The sequence below is a fragment of the Erinaceus europaeus genome, chromosome 8 (assembly GCF_950295315.1).
Source record: "Erinaceus europaeus chromosome 8, mEriEur2.1, whole genome shotgun sequence".
In the NCBI taxonomy this organism is placed as follows: Eukaryota; Metazoa; Chordata; class Mammalia; order Eulipotyphla; family Erinaceidae; genus Erinaceus; species Erinaceus europaeus.
The window spans coordinates 15251137-15269169 of record NC_080169.1 but is presented as its reverse complement, the minus strand read 5'-3'; the positions used below and the strand labels follow the sequence as shown (position 1 = coordinate 15269169).

The 18033-nt window shown below is 40.6% G+C and overlaps 1 protein-coding gene across 3 annotated transcripts in view; it reads right to left on the bottom strand.

Moving 5' to 3' along the window:
* The window catches only part of DPY19L4 (dpy-19 like 4), a 61732-nt gene that overhangs the window by 14711 nt on the left and 28988 nt on the right, over positions 1-18033 (bottom strand). For all 3 annotated transcript variants that reach the window (XM_007532145.3, XM_060195975.1, XM_060195976.1), the window contains exons 9-14: positions 16312-16443; positions 16113-16211; positions 14078-14151; positions 10573-10731; positions 9707-9826; positions 3604-3724 (exon numbers count right to left, since the gene is read on the bottom strand). In XM_007532145.3, coding sequence (XP_007532207.3) covers positions 3604-3724; positions 9707-9826; positions 10573-10731; positions 14078-14151; positions 16113-16211; positions 16312-16443 — 705 coding nt within the window. The remainder of the gene's footprint in view (positions 1-3603; positions 3725-9706; positions 9827-10572; positions 10732-14077; positions 14152-16112; positions 16212-16311; positions 16444-18033) is intronic.

The window sequence follows — 18033 nt, the reverse complement described above, 5'->3', positions numbered from 1 at the left end:
CCTGTGAAGCAAACCGGGATCCTTACTCCCCTTAAGTTCAATTTTTGTAAGCTCTTTATAGCTTAAGTTCCTGGCAAAATTATCAGATACTGGCTTGTGATTTAGACTATTACAAATGTCGGCAGTAGCACAGCGGGTTAAGTGCATATGGTGCAAAGCACAAGGACCAGCTTAAGGATCCCAGTTCGGGCCAGAGGCTCTCCACCTGCACGGGAGTCACTTCACAAGCGGTGAAGCAGGTATGCAGGTGTCTGTCTTTCTCTCCCCCTCTGTCTTTCCCTCCTTTCTCCATTTCTGTCCTATCCAATAATGAAGACATCAGTAACAACAATAATAATAACCACAACAATACAAAAACAAAAGGGGGGAAAGTTTAAAAAAAATTTAACTTAAAAAATTAACAGCTAGGCAGGGTGGAGGTTAAATGCACAGGTTACCACGTCAAGGACTCGGGTTCAAGCTCCTGGTCCCCACCAGCAGAAGGGAAGCTTCACAAGCTGTGAGCAGCACTGCATGTTGCTATCTCTATCCCTAACTCTACTTTCTTTTAAATTCTTTTATTTAGGGACCAGGTGGTAGCACACCTGGTTGAGAATGTGCAAGAACCTGAGTTTGAGCCCCCAACCTTCCCCTGCAGGGGGAAAGCTTTACAAGTGGTGAATCAGTGCTGCAGATGTCTCCCTCTATATCATCTCCTTCTCTCTCGATTTCTAGCTGTATCTATCCAGTAAGTAAAGGTAACTTTAAAAAAATTATTTTGGGAATCGGGCGGTAGCGCAGTGGGCTCATGGCGCAAAGCACAAGGACCAGCGTGATGATCCTGGTTGAAGCCCCCAGCTCCCCTGCAGGAGTCGCTTCACAGGTGGTAAAGCAGGTCTGCAGGTGTCTTTCTCTCACCCTCTCTGTCTTCCCCTTCTCTCTCCATTTTCTCTGTCCTATCCAACAAGAGAGACTACAATAATAACTACGACGATAAAACAAGGGCAACAAAAAATAAATAAATATTAAAAAAATAATTCTTTTATTCATTTATTATTGGACAGAGACAGAGAAAAACTGAGAGGAGAAGGGAAAATAGAGAGGGAAAGAGATAGAAAAACATCTGTAGCCCTGTTTCATGAGTGGTGAAGATTTCCCCTGGCAGGTAAGGGCAAAGGGCTTGACCTTGGGTCTTTGCACACTGAACTGTGTGTGCTTAAGCAGGTGTGCCATTGCCTGGTCCTTCTATCTCTACTTTCCATCTCAGTTCCTCTAGGTCTCTACTCAATAAACAAATTAGTAAAGGATTAAAACAATATGGGAAAAAAAACTTAACAGCTAGGAGACAATCAACACACACACAAAAACAAATAGCTACTATCATTACACTAGTAGTTTAAACTATGAATGTATAAATTATTCTAGAAAAAAAGGTAAAATACAAGACTATTATTTTAATTATTGTTTGCCAATAAAATTATTGTTTGGTTATTGCCAGGGCTTGGTCCTGTATAAAGATTCCACTGTTCCTGGTGGGTATATATATACATATATATATATGTGTATATATATATATATATATATATGTATGTATATATATATATATATATATAATATTTTACTCATTAATGAAAAAGATAAGAGAGTGAAATAACAAAACATCACTCTGGTACATATGCTGTCAGGGATAAAACTCAGGACCTCATGCTTGAGAGTCTAAGATTTTATCTACTGTGCTATCACCTGAGCCCCTTTTTATTTTTTTTAAGATTTTATTTATTTATTCATGAGAAAGAGAAGAGAAGAGAATAAAGAACCAGACATCACTATGGTACATGTGCTGGGGATTGAACTCAGGACCTCATGCTTGAAAATCCAGTGCTTCATACATTGTGCCATCTCCCGGACCACTTATTTTCTTTTTTTATAGAGGGTGAGAGACAGAAGCAAATAAAGGAGAGGCATCTGCAGAACTACTGTACTGCTTGTGAAGCTATCCCTCCTGAAAGTGGGAAACAGAGCCTTGAATCTAGGTCTTCACACATGGTAACGTGTAAACCCTGTTGAGTGAACCATCATCTGCACCCCCCCCATGACTATTATTGACGATTATTATGCATCATATTCTTTCTAAGTGTTTTATTCTCTCTCTCTCTCTTTTATTTATTTTCCCTCCAGGGTTATCACTGAGCTTGGTGCCTGCACTATGACTCCACTGCTCCTAGAGGCCATTTCTCCCATTTTATTACACTTGTTATAGTTAGTCAAAGCTGTTGTTGTTGGATAGGACAGAGAGAAATGGAGAGAGGAGGGGAAGACAGAGAGGGGGAGAGAAAGACAAGACACCTACAGACCTGCTTCACTGCCTGTGACGTGACCCCCTGCAGGTGGGGAGCTGGGGGCTCAAACTGGGATCCTTACGCCGGCCCTTGCACTTTGCGACACCAGTACTTAACCCGCTGCGCTACCACACAGCTCCCTATTTCTTCTTTTTTTTTTAACCAGAGCACTGCTCAACTCTGGTTTATGGTGGTGCAAGGGATCGAACCTGGGACTTCAGAGCCTCAGGCATTATGCCATCTAGCCCTACCCTTGCTTCACCACTCATGAAGCTTTCCCCCTGCACATGGGAACCAGGGACTTGACCCTAGGTAACTGTGCACTGTAACGTGCAGACTTTACCAGGTAGGCCACCTCCAGACCCCTCTTTCTTTCTTTCTTTCTTTCTGTTTTTGCCTCCAGGGTTATTGCTGGGGTTCAGTGCACTATGAATTCACTGCTCCTGGAGGCTATTTTTCCCATTTTGTTGCCCTTGTTGTTGTGCTTGTTGTAGCTGTTACTGTTGTCATAGCTGTTGTTGTTGGATAGGACAGAGAGAAAAGGAGAGAGATGGGGAAGACAGAGTGGAGGAAAGAGATAGACACCTGCAGACCTGTTTCACTGCTTGTCAACGCCCATGTTCAGCGGGGAAGCAATTACAGAAGCCAGACCTTCCACCTTCTCCATCCCACAATGACCTTGGGTCCATACTCCCGGAAGGTTAAAGAACAGGAAAGCTATCAGGGGAGTGGATGGGATATGGGGTTCTGGTGGTAGAAATGTGTGGTGTTGTACCCCTCTTATCCTATAGTTTTTGTCAGTGTTTCTGTTTTATAAATAAAAATTAAAAAAAAAGAGAGAGACATACCTGCATCACTGCTTTACTACTCATAAGGCTATCCCCCTGCAGATGGGAACTGGGCACTTGAAGCCCTGACCTGGCAATAGTAAGGTGCATTCAACCAGGTGTGCCACTTCCCAATCCCTGAATAGCAATAAGCAGATATTTTAATTTTTTCCCTAAGAATTTCTTTTTCTTTTTTTTTAACTAGAGCACTGCTCAGCTCTGATTTATGGTGGTGCAGGGGATTGAACCTGGGACTTGAGAGCCTCAGGCACAAGAATCTCTTTGCAGAACCATTATGCTGTCTACCCCTGCCCTCTTTTTTCTTTTTTACCCTCCATGTCTTAATGTGATTTACTCGTGGCGTTTCAATTGTATTCAAGGTGGCCTGAATTTATTAACATCTGATTTTATGTACTAGAACAAAAACAAGGACTTGACACAAAAGAACAATGACTCACCAACAACACTGGGTGTATCGTTCTCAGTCGAAGCCATTTGAAAAGTGTCATCCAGAGTTCAGGAGAACACACTCCAAAAGCTGCTAGCATGCACATATAAGGAGTCCAGAGGTATTTCAAGCTGCAAAATAACAAGAGGAGTCACATGACAGAGTCTATGAATATAACTGTTTCAGAATTCCTTTTTATGGGGGGGGGGGGAAGTAGATGATTTACATATTTATTTATGAGAAGAGGAGAGAGAATGAGAATCAGAGCATCATTTTGGCACATGTGATGCAGGGAATAAAACCAGGACTTTGATGCTCCAGAGGACGCCTTCTCTAATGCCATTTTGTCATCTCCTAGATCTTGAGTACCTTTTTTAGCTTTATTTATTTAATTTTAAATACTTATTTATTTCCTTTTTGTTGCCCTTGTTTTATTATTATTGCCTTGTTGTAGTTATTATTGTAGTTGTTCCTGATGTCATCGTTGTTGGATAGGACAGAGAGAAATGGGTAGAGGAGAGGAAAACAGAGGGGGAGGAGAGAAAGACAGACAACTGCAGACCTGCTTCACCGCCTGTGAAGCGACTCCCCTGCAGGTGGGGAGCCAGGGGTCGAACCAGGATCATCATGCCAGTCCTTGCCCTTTGCGACATTTGCGCTTGACCCGCTGCGCTAACAGCCGACTCCCAGCTTTCTTTATCTTAATAAGAAAGAGATACTGTAGTATGGGAGATGGTGCAGTGGAGAAAACACTGGACTCTCAAGCATGAGGTCTGAGTTCAATCCCTCGCAGCACATGTACCTGAGTGATGTCTGAGTGATATCTGGTTCTTTCTCTCCTATCTATTTCATGAATAAACAAATGTTTTTAAAAAATGGGTCAAGGGAATTGGGTGGTAGCGCAGTGGGTTAAGCGCACGTGTAGCTAAGTACAAGGACTGGCCTAAGGATCCCAGTTTGAGGCCCCGGCTCCCCACCCGCAGCATAGTTGCTTCACAGGCAGGTCTGCAGGTGTCTTTCTCTCCCCCTCTCTGTCTTCCCCTCCTCTCTCCATTTCTCTGTCCTATCTAACAACAATGACATCAATAATAATAACTACAACAACAATAAAAAACAAGATCAACAAAAGGGAAAATAAATAAATATAAAAAAAAGAATACTTTAAAAAATGAGTCAAGATTCGACTTCCGGAGGCGGAGCTACGAGCAGCAGATCGCTTTCTCTCCTCTCCTCTCCTCTCCTCTCCTCTCCTCTCCTCTCCTCTCCTCTCCTCTCCTCTCCTCTCCTCTCCTCTCCTCTCCTCTCCTCTCCTCTCCTCTCCTCTCCTCTCCTCTCCCGGATCAACTAGGAATACCAAAGGAGACCACCCGGACCGAAACAAGACAGGACTAGAATGACCACAGGAACCCAGTAAATCACCCGTGAGTACAAACACGCGTGGCTGGTGACAGAGAGGAGAGAAGGGCCTAAGGAGAGATTAAGTGACTGCTCACAGTTCAGCAGTTTAGCACTGGAGACACCACCTCCAGTCTGCTCCACCAACAAGGGGACAGCTGAAGGGAGGAAAGGACTCCCCAGAGACTCACCAAGTGCAACTCTGAGTCTCCATTGCTACTACCCTCAGAATCTGGAGCAGCAACAGGGAGGGACACCAGGGGACAGAGATCTAACCGGGAAACTCAGGAGAAGACCTATACCTCCGTGGCATAGCTGAGGGGCTGTGAAAGTCTCTTTGCATAACCACTGGATTATCTCTGCCACACCCTGCTTTATCTCTTGGTCAGGAGTCAGTGATTAAGCTAAGAAGCCTATTGATAGTTTAAAAGCCCTCAGGCTCCCATAGCCTACAGGGGAAAAAAAAAAAGGCTTTTACACTACTATATCCTGCTAGACTGTCATGCAGACTAGAGAGAAGCATCAAAACCTTCTTAGATAAGCAACAGTTGAAGGAAGCAACCATCACCAAGCCTGCCCTGAAAGAAGTTCTGAAAGGTCTCCTATAAACAACCAGACCACCACAAATAGGACATATATCAAAACACTGTAAAACTCTACAAGAATGGCGTTAAAATATTTTCAATCTTTGATATCAATAAATGTCAATGGCCTGAATTCACCTATTAAAAGACACAGAGTAGGAAGATGGATCAGAAAACACAACCCAACAATATGTTGTCTACAGGAAACTCACCTAACTCAACAAGACAAACACAGACTTAAAGGATGGAAAACTATCATACAAGCCAATGGCCCACAAAAAAGGGCAGGAACAGCTATTCTCATGTCTGACATGATAGACTTTAAAATAGATAAGATTAAAAAAGATAGGAATGGACACTACTTAATGCTCAGAGGATCAGTCAATCAAGAGGACTTAACAATTATTAATAACTATGCACCCAATGAGAAGCCATCTAAATACATCAAACTTCTACTGAAAGAGCTACAGCAATATATTAACAGTAACACAATCATAGTAGGGGACTTCAACACCCCACTATCTCAACTTGACAGATAATCCAGGAAGAAAATCAGTAAAGACATAAGGGAGCTAAATGAAGAGATAGATAAACTAGAACTATTGGACATTTTCAGAGTCATTCATCCCAAGAAACTGGAATACACATTTTATTCAAATCCACATGGATCATTCTCAAGGATAGACCATATGTTAGGCCACAAAGACAGCATCAGCCAATTCAAGAGCACTGAAATCATCCCAAGCATCTTCTCAGACCACAGTGGAATTAAACTAACACTTAACAATCAACAAAAGATTAGTAACAGTCCCAAAATGTGGAAGCTCAACAGTACACTTCTTAACAACTTCTGGGTCAAGGAAGAAATCAAAATGTTTCGAGAGTTCAATGAAAATGAAGACACAAGCTATCAAAATATCTGGGACACAGCTAAAGCAGTCCTAAGAGGGAAGTTCATAGCTACACAAGCACACATTAGGAAACAAGAAAAGGTACAAATAAACAGCCTGATTGCACATCTCAAAGACCTAGAAGAAGAACAACAAAGGAATCCTAAAGCAACCAGAAGGACAGAAATCACTAAAGTTAGGGCAGAAATAAATAACACTGAGAATAAGAAAACCATACAAAAGATCAATGAAAGTAAATGTTGGTTCTTCGAAAGAGTAAACAAAATCGACAAGCCTTTAGCCAGACTCACAAAACAAAAAAGGAAGAAGACCCAAAAAAATCGGATAGTAAATGAAAGAGGAGATATCACAACAGACACTGCAGAAATTCAACATATCATGCGAGGCTTCTATGAACAACTATATGCCACCAAGCTAGAAAACCCTGGAAGAAATGAATGATTTCCTAGATACCTACCAACTTCCAAAACTAAGTCAAGAGGAAGTGGATAACATGAACAGGCCCATCACAGCTAATGAAATTGAAACAGTTATCAAAAATCTTCCCAAAAATAAAAGTCCTGGACCAGATGGTTTTACAAATGAATTCTACAAAACTTTCAAAGAAGAACTAATACCTCTACTTTTAAAAGTCTTCCAGAAGATTGAAGACACTGGAATACTCCCTGCCAGCTTCTATGAAGCCAACATCACTCTGATACCAAAAGTAGACAGGGACACAACCAAAAAAGAAAACTACAGACCAATATCTCTGATGAACATAGATGCGAAAATATTGAACAGAATTCTAGCCAACCGGATACAGCAGTATATCAAAAAGATTGTTCATCATGACCAAGTGGGATTTATCCCAGACATGCAAGGTTGGTTTAATATACGTAAATCAATCAATGTGATCCACCACATCAACAAAAGCAAGACCAAAAACCACATGGTCATATCAATAGATGCAGAGAAAGCCTTTGACAAAATACAACATCCCTTTATGATCAAAACACTACAAAAAATGGGAATAGATGGAAAATTCCTGAAGATAGTGGAGTCTATATATAGCAAACCTACAGCCAACATCATACTCAATGCTGAAAAACTGGAAGCATTTCCCCTCAGATCAGGTACTAGACAGGGCTGCCCACTATCACCATTCCTATTCAACATAGTGTTGGAAGTTCTTGCCATAGCAATCAGGCAGGAGCAAGGAATTAAAGGCATACAGATTGGAAGAGAAGAAATCAAACTCTTCCTATTTGCAGATGACATGATAGTATATACAGAAAAACCTAAGGAATCCAGCAATACAGTAAATCATCAGGCAATACAGTAAATCATCAGGCAATACAGTAAGGTGTCAGGCTATAAAATTAACATTCAAAAGTCAGTGGCATTCCTCTATGCAAACACTAAGTTAGAAGAAATTGAAATCCAGAAATCAGTTCCTTTTTCTATAGCAACAAAAACAATAAAATATCTAGGAGTAAACCTAACCAAAGAAGTGAAAGACTTGTATACTGAAAATTATGAGTCACTACTCAAAGAAATTGAAAAAGACACAAAGAAGTGGAAAGATATTCCATGTTCATGGGTTGGAAGAATTAACATCATCAAAATGAATATATTACCCAGAGCCATTTACAAATTTAATGCTATCCCCATCAAGATCCCAAGCACATTTTTTAGGAGAATAGAACAAATGCTACAAATGTTTATCTGGAACCAGAAAAGACCTAGAATTGCCAAAACAATCTTGAGAAAAAAGAACAGAACTGCAGGCATCACACTCCCATATCTCAAATTGTATTATAGGGCTATTGTCATCAAAACTGCTTGGTACTGGAACACGAATAGACACACTTACCAGTGGAATAGAACTGAGAGCCCAGAAGGGAGCCCCCACACTTATGGACATCAAATCTTTGACAAAGGGGCCCAGACTATTAAATGGGGAAAGCAGAGTCTCTTCAACAAATGGTGTTGGAAACAATGGGTTGAAACATGCAGAAGAATGAAACTGAACCACTGTATTTCACCAAATACAAAAGTAAATTTCAAGTGGATCAAGGACTTGGATGTTAGACCAGAAACTATCAGATACTTAGAGGAAAATATTGGCAGAACTTTTTTCCGCATAAATTTTAAAGACATTTTCAATGAAATGAATCCAATTACAAGGAAGACTAAGGCAAGTATAAACCTATGGGACTACATCAAATTAAAAAGCTTCTTCACAGCAAAAGAAACCACTACCCAAACCAAGAGACCCCTCACAGAATGGGAGAAGATCTTTACATGCCATACATCAGATAAGAGTTTAATAACCAACATATATAAAGAGCTTGCCAGACTCAACAACAAGACAACAAATAACCCCATCCAAAAATGGGGGGAGGACTTGGACAAAATATTCACCACAGAAGAGATCCAAAAGGCCGAGAAACACATGAAAAAAAATGCTCCAAGTCTCTGATTGTCAGAGAAATGCAAATCAAGACAATGAGATATCACTTCACTCCTTTGAGAATGTCATACATCAGAAAAGGTAACAGCAGCAAATACTGGAGAGGGTGTGGGGTCAAAGGAACCCTCCTGCACCGCTGGTGGGAATGTCAATTGGTTCAACCTCTGTGGAGAACAGTCTGGAGAACTCTCAGAAGGCTAGAAATGGACCTAAGGAACCCAACACATTGATCCAAAAAGATCTGTGTACACATATGTTCTTGGCAGCACAATTTGTAATAGCCAAAACCTGGAAGCAACCCAGGTGTCCAACAACAGATGAGTGGCTGAGCAAGTTGTGGTATATATACACAATGGAATACTACTCAGCTGTAAAAAATGGTGACTTCACCGTTTTCAGCCGATCTTGGATGGACCTTGAAAAAATCATGTTGAGTGAAATAAGTCAGAAACTGAAGGATGAATATGGGATGATCTCACTCTCAGGCCGAAGTTGAAAAACAAGATTAGAAAAGAAAACACAAGTCGAACCTGAAATGGAATTGGAGTATTACACCAAAGTAAAAGACTCTGGGGGTGGGTGGGTGGGGAGAATACAGGTCCATGAAAGATGATGAATGACATAGTGGGGGTTGTATTGTTAAATGGGAATCTGGGGAATGTTATGCATATACAAACTATTGTATTTACTGTTGAATGCAAAACATTAATTCCCCAATAAAGAAATAAATTATTTAAAAAAAAAATGAGTCAAATAAAGTACACTTACCCTTCTATAACCATTGCAAGAGAGCCCAATAAAATAGTGTGAATCACATGATAAATTATTTCTGGCCTTTCTCCAATTTGTCCATCATCAAGAGTAACAGTCTCTTTCAGGGACTTACCCCTACAGAAAGGAAAACCTAGTGTGTTTTACTAGTACTTTAAAATACATATATCTGAAAAATCAAAGACCTTAACCTTTTTCCCTAATAATTCGTTAACTGTGGTTCTTAAAATGCATGCATATATTCTGCTAGCCAGACATTTTTTTATATCTCTAAGTTTAAAAGTTTAACTGAGGGGCCGGGTGGTGGCGCACCTGGATGAGCGCAAGTTACAATGCTCAAGGACCCACGTTCAAGCCCCTGGTCCCCCTCTGCAGGGAGAAAGTTTTCAAGTGGCAAAGCATTGTTGGAGGTGTCTCTCTGTCTCTCTCTCTACCACCCCCTTCCCTCTCAATTTTTGGCTGTCTCTATCCAACTAAGCTAATTTTTTAAACAGAATTTATTTATTTATTAATGAGAAAGATAGGAGGAGAGAGAAAGAACCAAATATCACTCTGGTACATGTGCTGCCAGGGATTGAACTCAGGACCTCATACTTGAGAATCCAATGCTTTATCCACTGCGCCACCTCCTGGATCACCAATAAAGATAATTTTTTTAAAAAGTTTAATTGATTACTTACATATTACTCCTACATTAAATCTAGACATTACATATTTAAATATATAAGCCTAAATTTTCAGTGGTTAATAAAGATTTTATATATTGATAAAGAATGGAATTACCTGTAAAACAAATACACACAAAAGTATATGAAAATATTTCTCCATTATTTATCAGTAATGGAACTGATTCTCATACTTACTTAAATCTCCTAAAAATAACTTGTACCACAGAAAAAAAGCAAATAACTAACACTAAAATATAGAAAGGTAGTAAAGAAGATTGTGTCAATCGCAAAAAGAAATCTTGAGATGGTGTCTGTAGTGATTCTTGACACAGTAACCAATTCATTGTAAAGTTCCTACAGGAGACAAAAAGCACGGTATTAAAATCATAGGTCTTTTTAAACCACTAAATATAAAAGTATTATCATCATCACCACTATAGACAGAGAAGCAGCAATGCAGAGAGAATAAAAAGACCATAGCACTGAAATTTCCTTCAAGTTAGTGGGGCTGGGCTTGAACTATGTACATGGCAAAGCAAGCACTATCCAAGTAGATTTTGCTGCCCCTTAATTACCCTTAAAAAAAAAAAAAAGCTGGGAGTTGGGCGGTAGCGCAGCGGGTTAAGCGCACATGGCGCGAAGCACAAGGACCGGCATAAGGATCCCAGTTCGAGCCCCCAGCTCCCCACCTGCAGGGGAGTCACTTCACGCGGTGAAGCAGGTCTGCAGGTGTCTATCTTTCTCTCCCCCTCTGTCTTCCCCTCCGCTCTCCAGTTCTCTCTGTCCTATCCAACAACGACGACATCAATAACAACAGTAATAACTACAACAATAAAACAACAAGGGCAACAAAATGTAAAAAATAAATATTTTAAAAATAAAGCTTTATTTTATTTAATAGAACAGAGAAAAATTGAGACAGAGGGGAGATAGACAGATAGAGAGATAGACACCTGTAGCACTGCTTCACCACTCATGAGACTTCAGCCCTGCAGATGGGGACTAGGTGCTTGAACCTAGGTCCTTATGCAAGGTAATATATGTACTTAACCAGGTGTACCACCACCCACCTAGCCCACCTTTAATTACTTTATAATCATATATATATGGTGGTTTTTTTGGGTTTTTTTTTTTGCCTCTAGGGAATCCCTGGGGCTCAGTGTCTACACTACAAATCCACTGCTTCTGGTGGAGATTTAAACAATCAATTGATTAAAAATATTTTAAAAGATTTTTTAATATTATTCCCTTTTGTTGCCCTTGTTATTGTTGCCATTATAGTTGGATAGGACAGAGAGAAATGGAGAGAGATGGGGAAGACAGAGAGGGGGAGAGAAAGATAGACACCTGCAGACCTGCTTCACCGCCTGTGAAGTGACTCCCCTGCAGGTGGGGAGCCGGGGGCTCCAACCGGGATCTTTATGCTGGTCCTTGCGCTTTGTGCCATGTGCGTTTAATCTGCTGTGCTACCGCCCAACTCCCAAACAGGAAGATCTTATTCAAAGAAATATAAAACAAGTAATATAGCCATCTCTAAATCCCAACAGTTCATTGCTTTTATTTATTTATTTTTATCATGAATATTTATTTATTACCTTTTGTTGCCCTTGTTTTTACTGTAGTTATTATTGTTCTTGATGTCATCGATGTTGGATAGGACAGAGAGAAATGTAGAGAGGAGGGGAAGACAGGGGGGAAAGACAGACACCTGCAGACCTGCTTCACCACCTGTGCAGTGATGCCAGTCCTTGCACTTTGCACCACGTGCGCTTAACCCGCTGCACTACTTCCGACTCCCCCGTTGCTTTTATTTCTACGAAAGACTGAGCACTGCTGAGTCACTTATGATTTATTTATTTATTCTTGCCTCCAGGGTTATTGCTAGGGCTCAGTGTCTGCATTATAAATCCACTGCTCCTGGAGACCATTTTCCTCCATTTTTGTTGCCCTTGTAACTGTTATTATTGTTATTGCTATTGCTGTTGATGTTGGATAGGACAGAGAGAAATTGAGAGAGGAAAGGAAGACAGAGAGGGAGAGATAAAGATAAGATACCTGCAGACCAGCTTCACGCTCATGAAGCAACCCCCCACACAGGTGGAGAGCCAGGGGCTCGAACCTGCATCCCTGAACGGTTCCTTGTGCTTGGCACCATATGTGTTTAACCTACTGCACTACTGCCTACCCCCTTAATTAATTAACCAATCAATTAATTAATTTTAAAACATTTGTATTTATTATTGCATAGAGACAGATAGGAACTGAGACGGAAGAGTAGAGAGAGACAGAGAGACACCTGCAGCCCTGCTTCACCACTCATAAAGCCCCCCTGCAGGTGGCACCAGGGGCTTGGACCTAGGTCTTTGTGCACTGGACTGTGAGTGCTTAACTCGGTGTGCCACCGCCTGCCCCCCTTAATTCATTTTTAAATGATAGAGCCTAAGCAACACTGTGGCACATATAATGTGCTGGGTATTGAACTCAGGGCCTCATGCTTGTAAGACCAGCACTTTAAGGAGTCCGGTGGTAGTGCAGCGGGCTAAGCATACATGGTATAAAGAGCAAGGACCGGTATAAAGATCCCAGTTCCAGACCCTGTCTCCCCACCTGCAGGGGAGTCGCTTCACAATCGGTGAAGCAGGTCTGTAGGTGTCTATCTTTCTCTCCCCCTCTCTGTCTTCCCCTCCTCCTCTCTGTATTCCCCTCCTCTTTCCAATTCTTTCTGTTCTATCTAAAAACGACGACATCAGTAACAACAACTACAATAAAAAAGGGAAACAAAAGGGAAAATATAAAAATATTTTTAAAAAAGACCAGCACTTCAGCGACTGCATCCCACCCACACTACAATGTTCTACTTATTTTATTTTTCCTACTATTCATCTTTCAGTTTGGCAGGATAACATTGCCCCTCTCCCCACACCAGTTATTTATTTTTTTTAAAGATTTTACTTATTTATTGAGAAAGGAGGAGAAAGAGAAAGAACCAGACATCACTCTGGTACATGTGTTTCCAGGGATTAAACTCAGGACCTCACGTTTGAGAGCCTGATGCCTTATCAACTGCGCCATCTCCCAGGCCCTATTTATTTTTGTCTTTCTTGTTTTTATGTGTTGCCAGAGATCAAATACAAGGTCTCATTCATGCAAGGCATGTGCTCTACCATTAAGTCAGCTGCTGGCTCTATTTTTAAATGATAAAAAATAATATAATCATACTTCTTCTAAATGCCATAAAATATGTCAAACTGTTTACATTTTTTTTTTGCCTCCAGGGTTATCACTGGGGCTCGGTGGTGCACCACGAATCCACCGCTCCTGGAGGCCATTTTTTTCCCTTTTGTTGCCTTGTTGTTTATCGGTGTTGTTACTATTATTGTTGTCATTGTTGTTGGATAGGACAGAGATAAATTGAGAGGAGAGGGGAAGACAGAGAGGGGAAAAGAAAGATAGACACCTGCAGACCTGCTTCACCGCCTGTGAAGCAACTCCCTTGCAGGTAGGGAGCCAGGTGCTCGTACTGGGATTCTTATGCGGGTCCTTGCACTTTGCGCCACTTAACCCACTGCACTACCGCCCGGCCCCCAACTGTTTACTTTTTAAGTGGTACATAAAGGTGTATACTCTCTCTGTTGCTTGTTTTATAGTCTGAGCAAACTATAGTATAGAGGTAAGTAAATTTATATTAGCTAAAACTTACTTAGTCATATTTAGTCCAAATTTTACTTCAAGGAATTTCAGCATATGCCCATTTTCTTTGTGTGGGACAAACATCTAAAGGAGAAAAATACTAGTTATAACAAAGAACTACTGGCTATACTTCCAGCAATAAACTTTTCTCTAAAGCAAGCTCTGGCTTATAATGGTTTCTCTAGACAATAAGTCTAGAAAACAAACAAACAAACAAAAAAGTAAATAATTAATGTATGGTAGAAAATTTACTGGCATAAGTCAACCATATTCACTAAGCAAAGCAAACAAACAAAAATTGATAGTAGAAAGATTTGTTTATATTTATTTATTTTCCCTTTTTGTTGCTCTTGTTTTTTCACTGTTGTAGTTGTTGTTGATGCCATCGTTATTAGATAGAACAGAGAGAAATGGAGAGAGGAGGGGAAGACAGAGAGGGGGAGAAAAAGATAAGACACCTGCAGACGTGCTTCACCATCTGTGAAGCGACTCCCCTGCAGGTAGGGAGCAGGGGGCTCAAACTGGGATCCTTACGCCAGTCCTTGTGCTTTGCGCCACTTGTGCTTAAACTGCTATGCTACCGCCCGACTCCCAGTAGAAAGATTTCAAGCTTATCCTACTTGGTTTAAGTAACTTACTTATTCTCCTGAACACCTCAATTTATTTCTATACTTTATAATGTTAATTAGATAATGACATTCTGAATTAAAGCAAAAAAAAAATTCTCTTTCTTAAGAATCAGAATTCTATTTCTTAACTAACATACTAGCTTGTGATATTATTTAACTTGAAATTTTACAGTGCATTTATTACTTTGCTACCTCATTATTCTTACTAAAAATTCATCCAAGGCTAGCAAAATAGCTCACCTGGACAGTGAACCTGCTTTGTTATGCTTGGGAACCAGGATCAAAACCTGACCCCGGGAGCTGCGCAGTAGCGCAACGGGTTAAGCGCAGGTGGCACAAAGCTCAAGGACTAATGTAAGGAAACCGGCTCCCCACCTGCAGGGGAGTCACTTCACAAGCGGTGAAGCAGGTCTGCAGGCGTCTATCTTTCTCTCCCCCTCTCTGTCTTCCCTTCCTCTCTCCATTTCTCTCTGTCCTATCCAACAACAATGACATCAATAACAACAATAACTACAATAAAAAAACAACAAGGGCAACAAAAGGGAATAAATAAATATATTTTTAAAAAACCTGACCCCCACTACATTAAAGGACACTTCAGTATGGCAGCGTCTTTCTATCTCAAAGAGTCAGCCAAGAGTGTGCTGGAGAGACAGCATAATATTTATGGAAAAAGACTTCCATGTCTGAGACACCAAGGGGCCCAAGTTCAACCCCTATAGGGTACCATTATTAGCCAGAGCTAAGCAGTGCTGGGAGGTGGGGGGGACGGGGGTCGATGAATGGGACAGGACAAGGTGAAGCCTCAGCAACAGTAAACAGACAAATAAATAAATCCACATGAACTAAATAAAAGAAAAATAAACTTTTAGACAATAAGACCAACTTGTGGTTATCAGAAGGAGTGAGACAAGGGAGGTTGTAAATTGGTACGAAGAGGGAAAAGTGTATGATGAAGAATAGAATTAGACTTCCGAGGTGGCATCTATTACAGTGCACACAACGTGGGTTTCAAGCCTTTGGTCCACACGTACAGGGGGAAGCTTCAGGAGTGGTGAAATAGTGCTGCAGGTTTCTATCTGTCTCTCTTCCACCCCATCTCCCCTTCCTTTTCCATTTATCTGTCTCTATTCAAAATAAATGCAAACACTAAAAAAAGAATTAACTTCCAATGGCCAACTTAATATAAAATAGGCACATGTTGATTTTCTTTTTATATTTTTTTAAATTGTATTCATTACATGAGAGAGAGAGAGAGAGAAAACCAGAACATTGTTCTGAACCAGAAAGCATGCCAGTGATCAAATCTGGGACCTCATGCTTACAAACTCCAGGCTTTTTCCACTTGTCTCACTGCCCAGGTTGTATATTTCATTACTAATTTTGTTTCGCTAGATGAGTCTCAGAATTACTTACCTTCATTACAATATTCAATGTCACTGTCAAAATACACACCAGGTAAAAATTAATCACTTTCATTATCTTAGCTAAAAAGGTCCCTTTCTTCACATTCATCTGTGGGGACAAATTTATATGAAAAATATAAGCAAGGTATAAAAAAACTGACACTTAAAACACTTCACTACAAAAACGACAAAAAAGCAGTTCTAGTTACCTGAAGGCACTTGGCAAGCATTAAGGATGCTACTAAACTTAATAAAGGAGACACCAGTAGAGCTGAATTCTCAAACTGCAGCAGATACCCCAGAAATAGAGAAAAGATATAGATTTTATAGACTTCATGAACCTGGTAAGACAAAATTAAGATGAGTGTAAACAACATAAATTTTATTATATATCTTTTCCTTATTAACATAAGAGAGGGAAAAATGGTTCGAATGTCTGATAGCTCTGAGTATATGATTCTTCAATCTAAGTACTTTAGACTTCAGATTGGTTGGGAGTTGGGCGGTAGCGCAGCAGGTTAAGTGCAGGTGGCGTGAAGCACAAGGACCAGCGTAAGAATCCCGTCGAATCCCCAGCTCCCCACTTCACAGGTGGTGAAGCAGGTCTGCAGGTGTCTAGTTTCTCTCCCCCTCTATCTTCCCCATCTCTCTCCATTTCTCTCTGTCCTATCAATGATGACATCAATAACAACAACAATAATAAGTACAACAACAATAAAAAACGACAAGGGCAACAAAAGGGAAAATAAATAAAGTTTAAAAAAAATAAAAAGACTTCAAATTGGTAATCAGATTGAATTTTATCAGTGGGTTCAAATTCCTAATACATTTCTTTTTTAAAAAAAATATTTATTCCCTTTTGTTGCTCTTGTTGTTTTTTATTGTTGTAGTTATTATTGTTACTGATGTCGCTGTTGTTGGACAGGACAGAGAGAAATGGAGAGAGGAGAGGAAGACAGAGAGGGGGAGAGAAAGATAGACACCTGCAGACCTGCTTCACCGCCTGTGAAGCGACTCCCCTGCAGGTGGGGAGCCAGGGACTCAAACAGGGATCCTTATGCCAGTCCTTGCGCTTTGTGCCATGTACATTTAACCCGCTGCACTATCACCTGACTCCCCCTAATACATCTTTTCTCTTTTTTTTAAAATTATCTTTATTTATTTATTTATTGGATATAGCCAGAAATCAAGAGGGAAGGGGAGGGGATAGAGAGGAAGAGAGACAGAGAGACACCTGCAGCACTGCTTCACCACTCGTGAAGCTTTCCCCAAGCAAGTGGGAACTGGGGACTCGAACCTGGGTCCTTGCTCACTGTAACATGTGAGCTCAAACAGGTACACCACCACCTGGCCCCCTCAATACATTTCTAATAATGAATTGTTCTTTGAAATACTCACTCTCCTAAGAGCTTAGACCAGGGAGAACAGAAGTGACCGGTGGTGTTACTTTATAAGATACAGCTATATGTAATAGTATTAAAGGATATAAATTATGGTGAGGTCATGTATCATACAGCAAATCCTAACAATGGGATTTTCAAAGTTAACCCATTTGCCAAATAATTTGGTTATAGCAATAACTATCTATTGCCTTCTTAAACCCTAGGACAGCAGTAACCTTCCCCTTTCTCTATAAAGCCCATATTTCTCCCAGTCCTGGAACCTCTAAGGTGGGGCTCCCTTTCCTGCATGCTTCTCGCAATTCATAACGACTGATACTGACTGCATCTGCTGATCCCAACCTAATCAATGCAACCAGTACCGCTGTGGCATGCTTCCCTTCAGACTGTGTCCAGAGAACAGGCGTGACTATGTCAGGCATTAAATGTCAACACTCTAGCTTCACTACTCTGGTGAGACCTTTCCTAGCTCATAGGACTCCTTAATTCTATTTCAGGTGGTGCACTTCTTAACAAAGCCTCAAAGCCAAT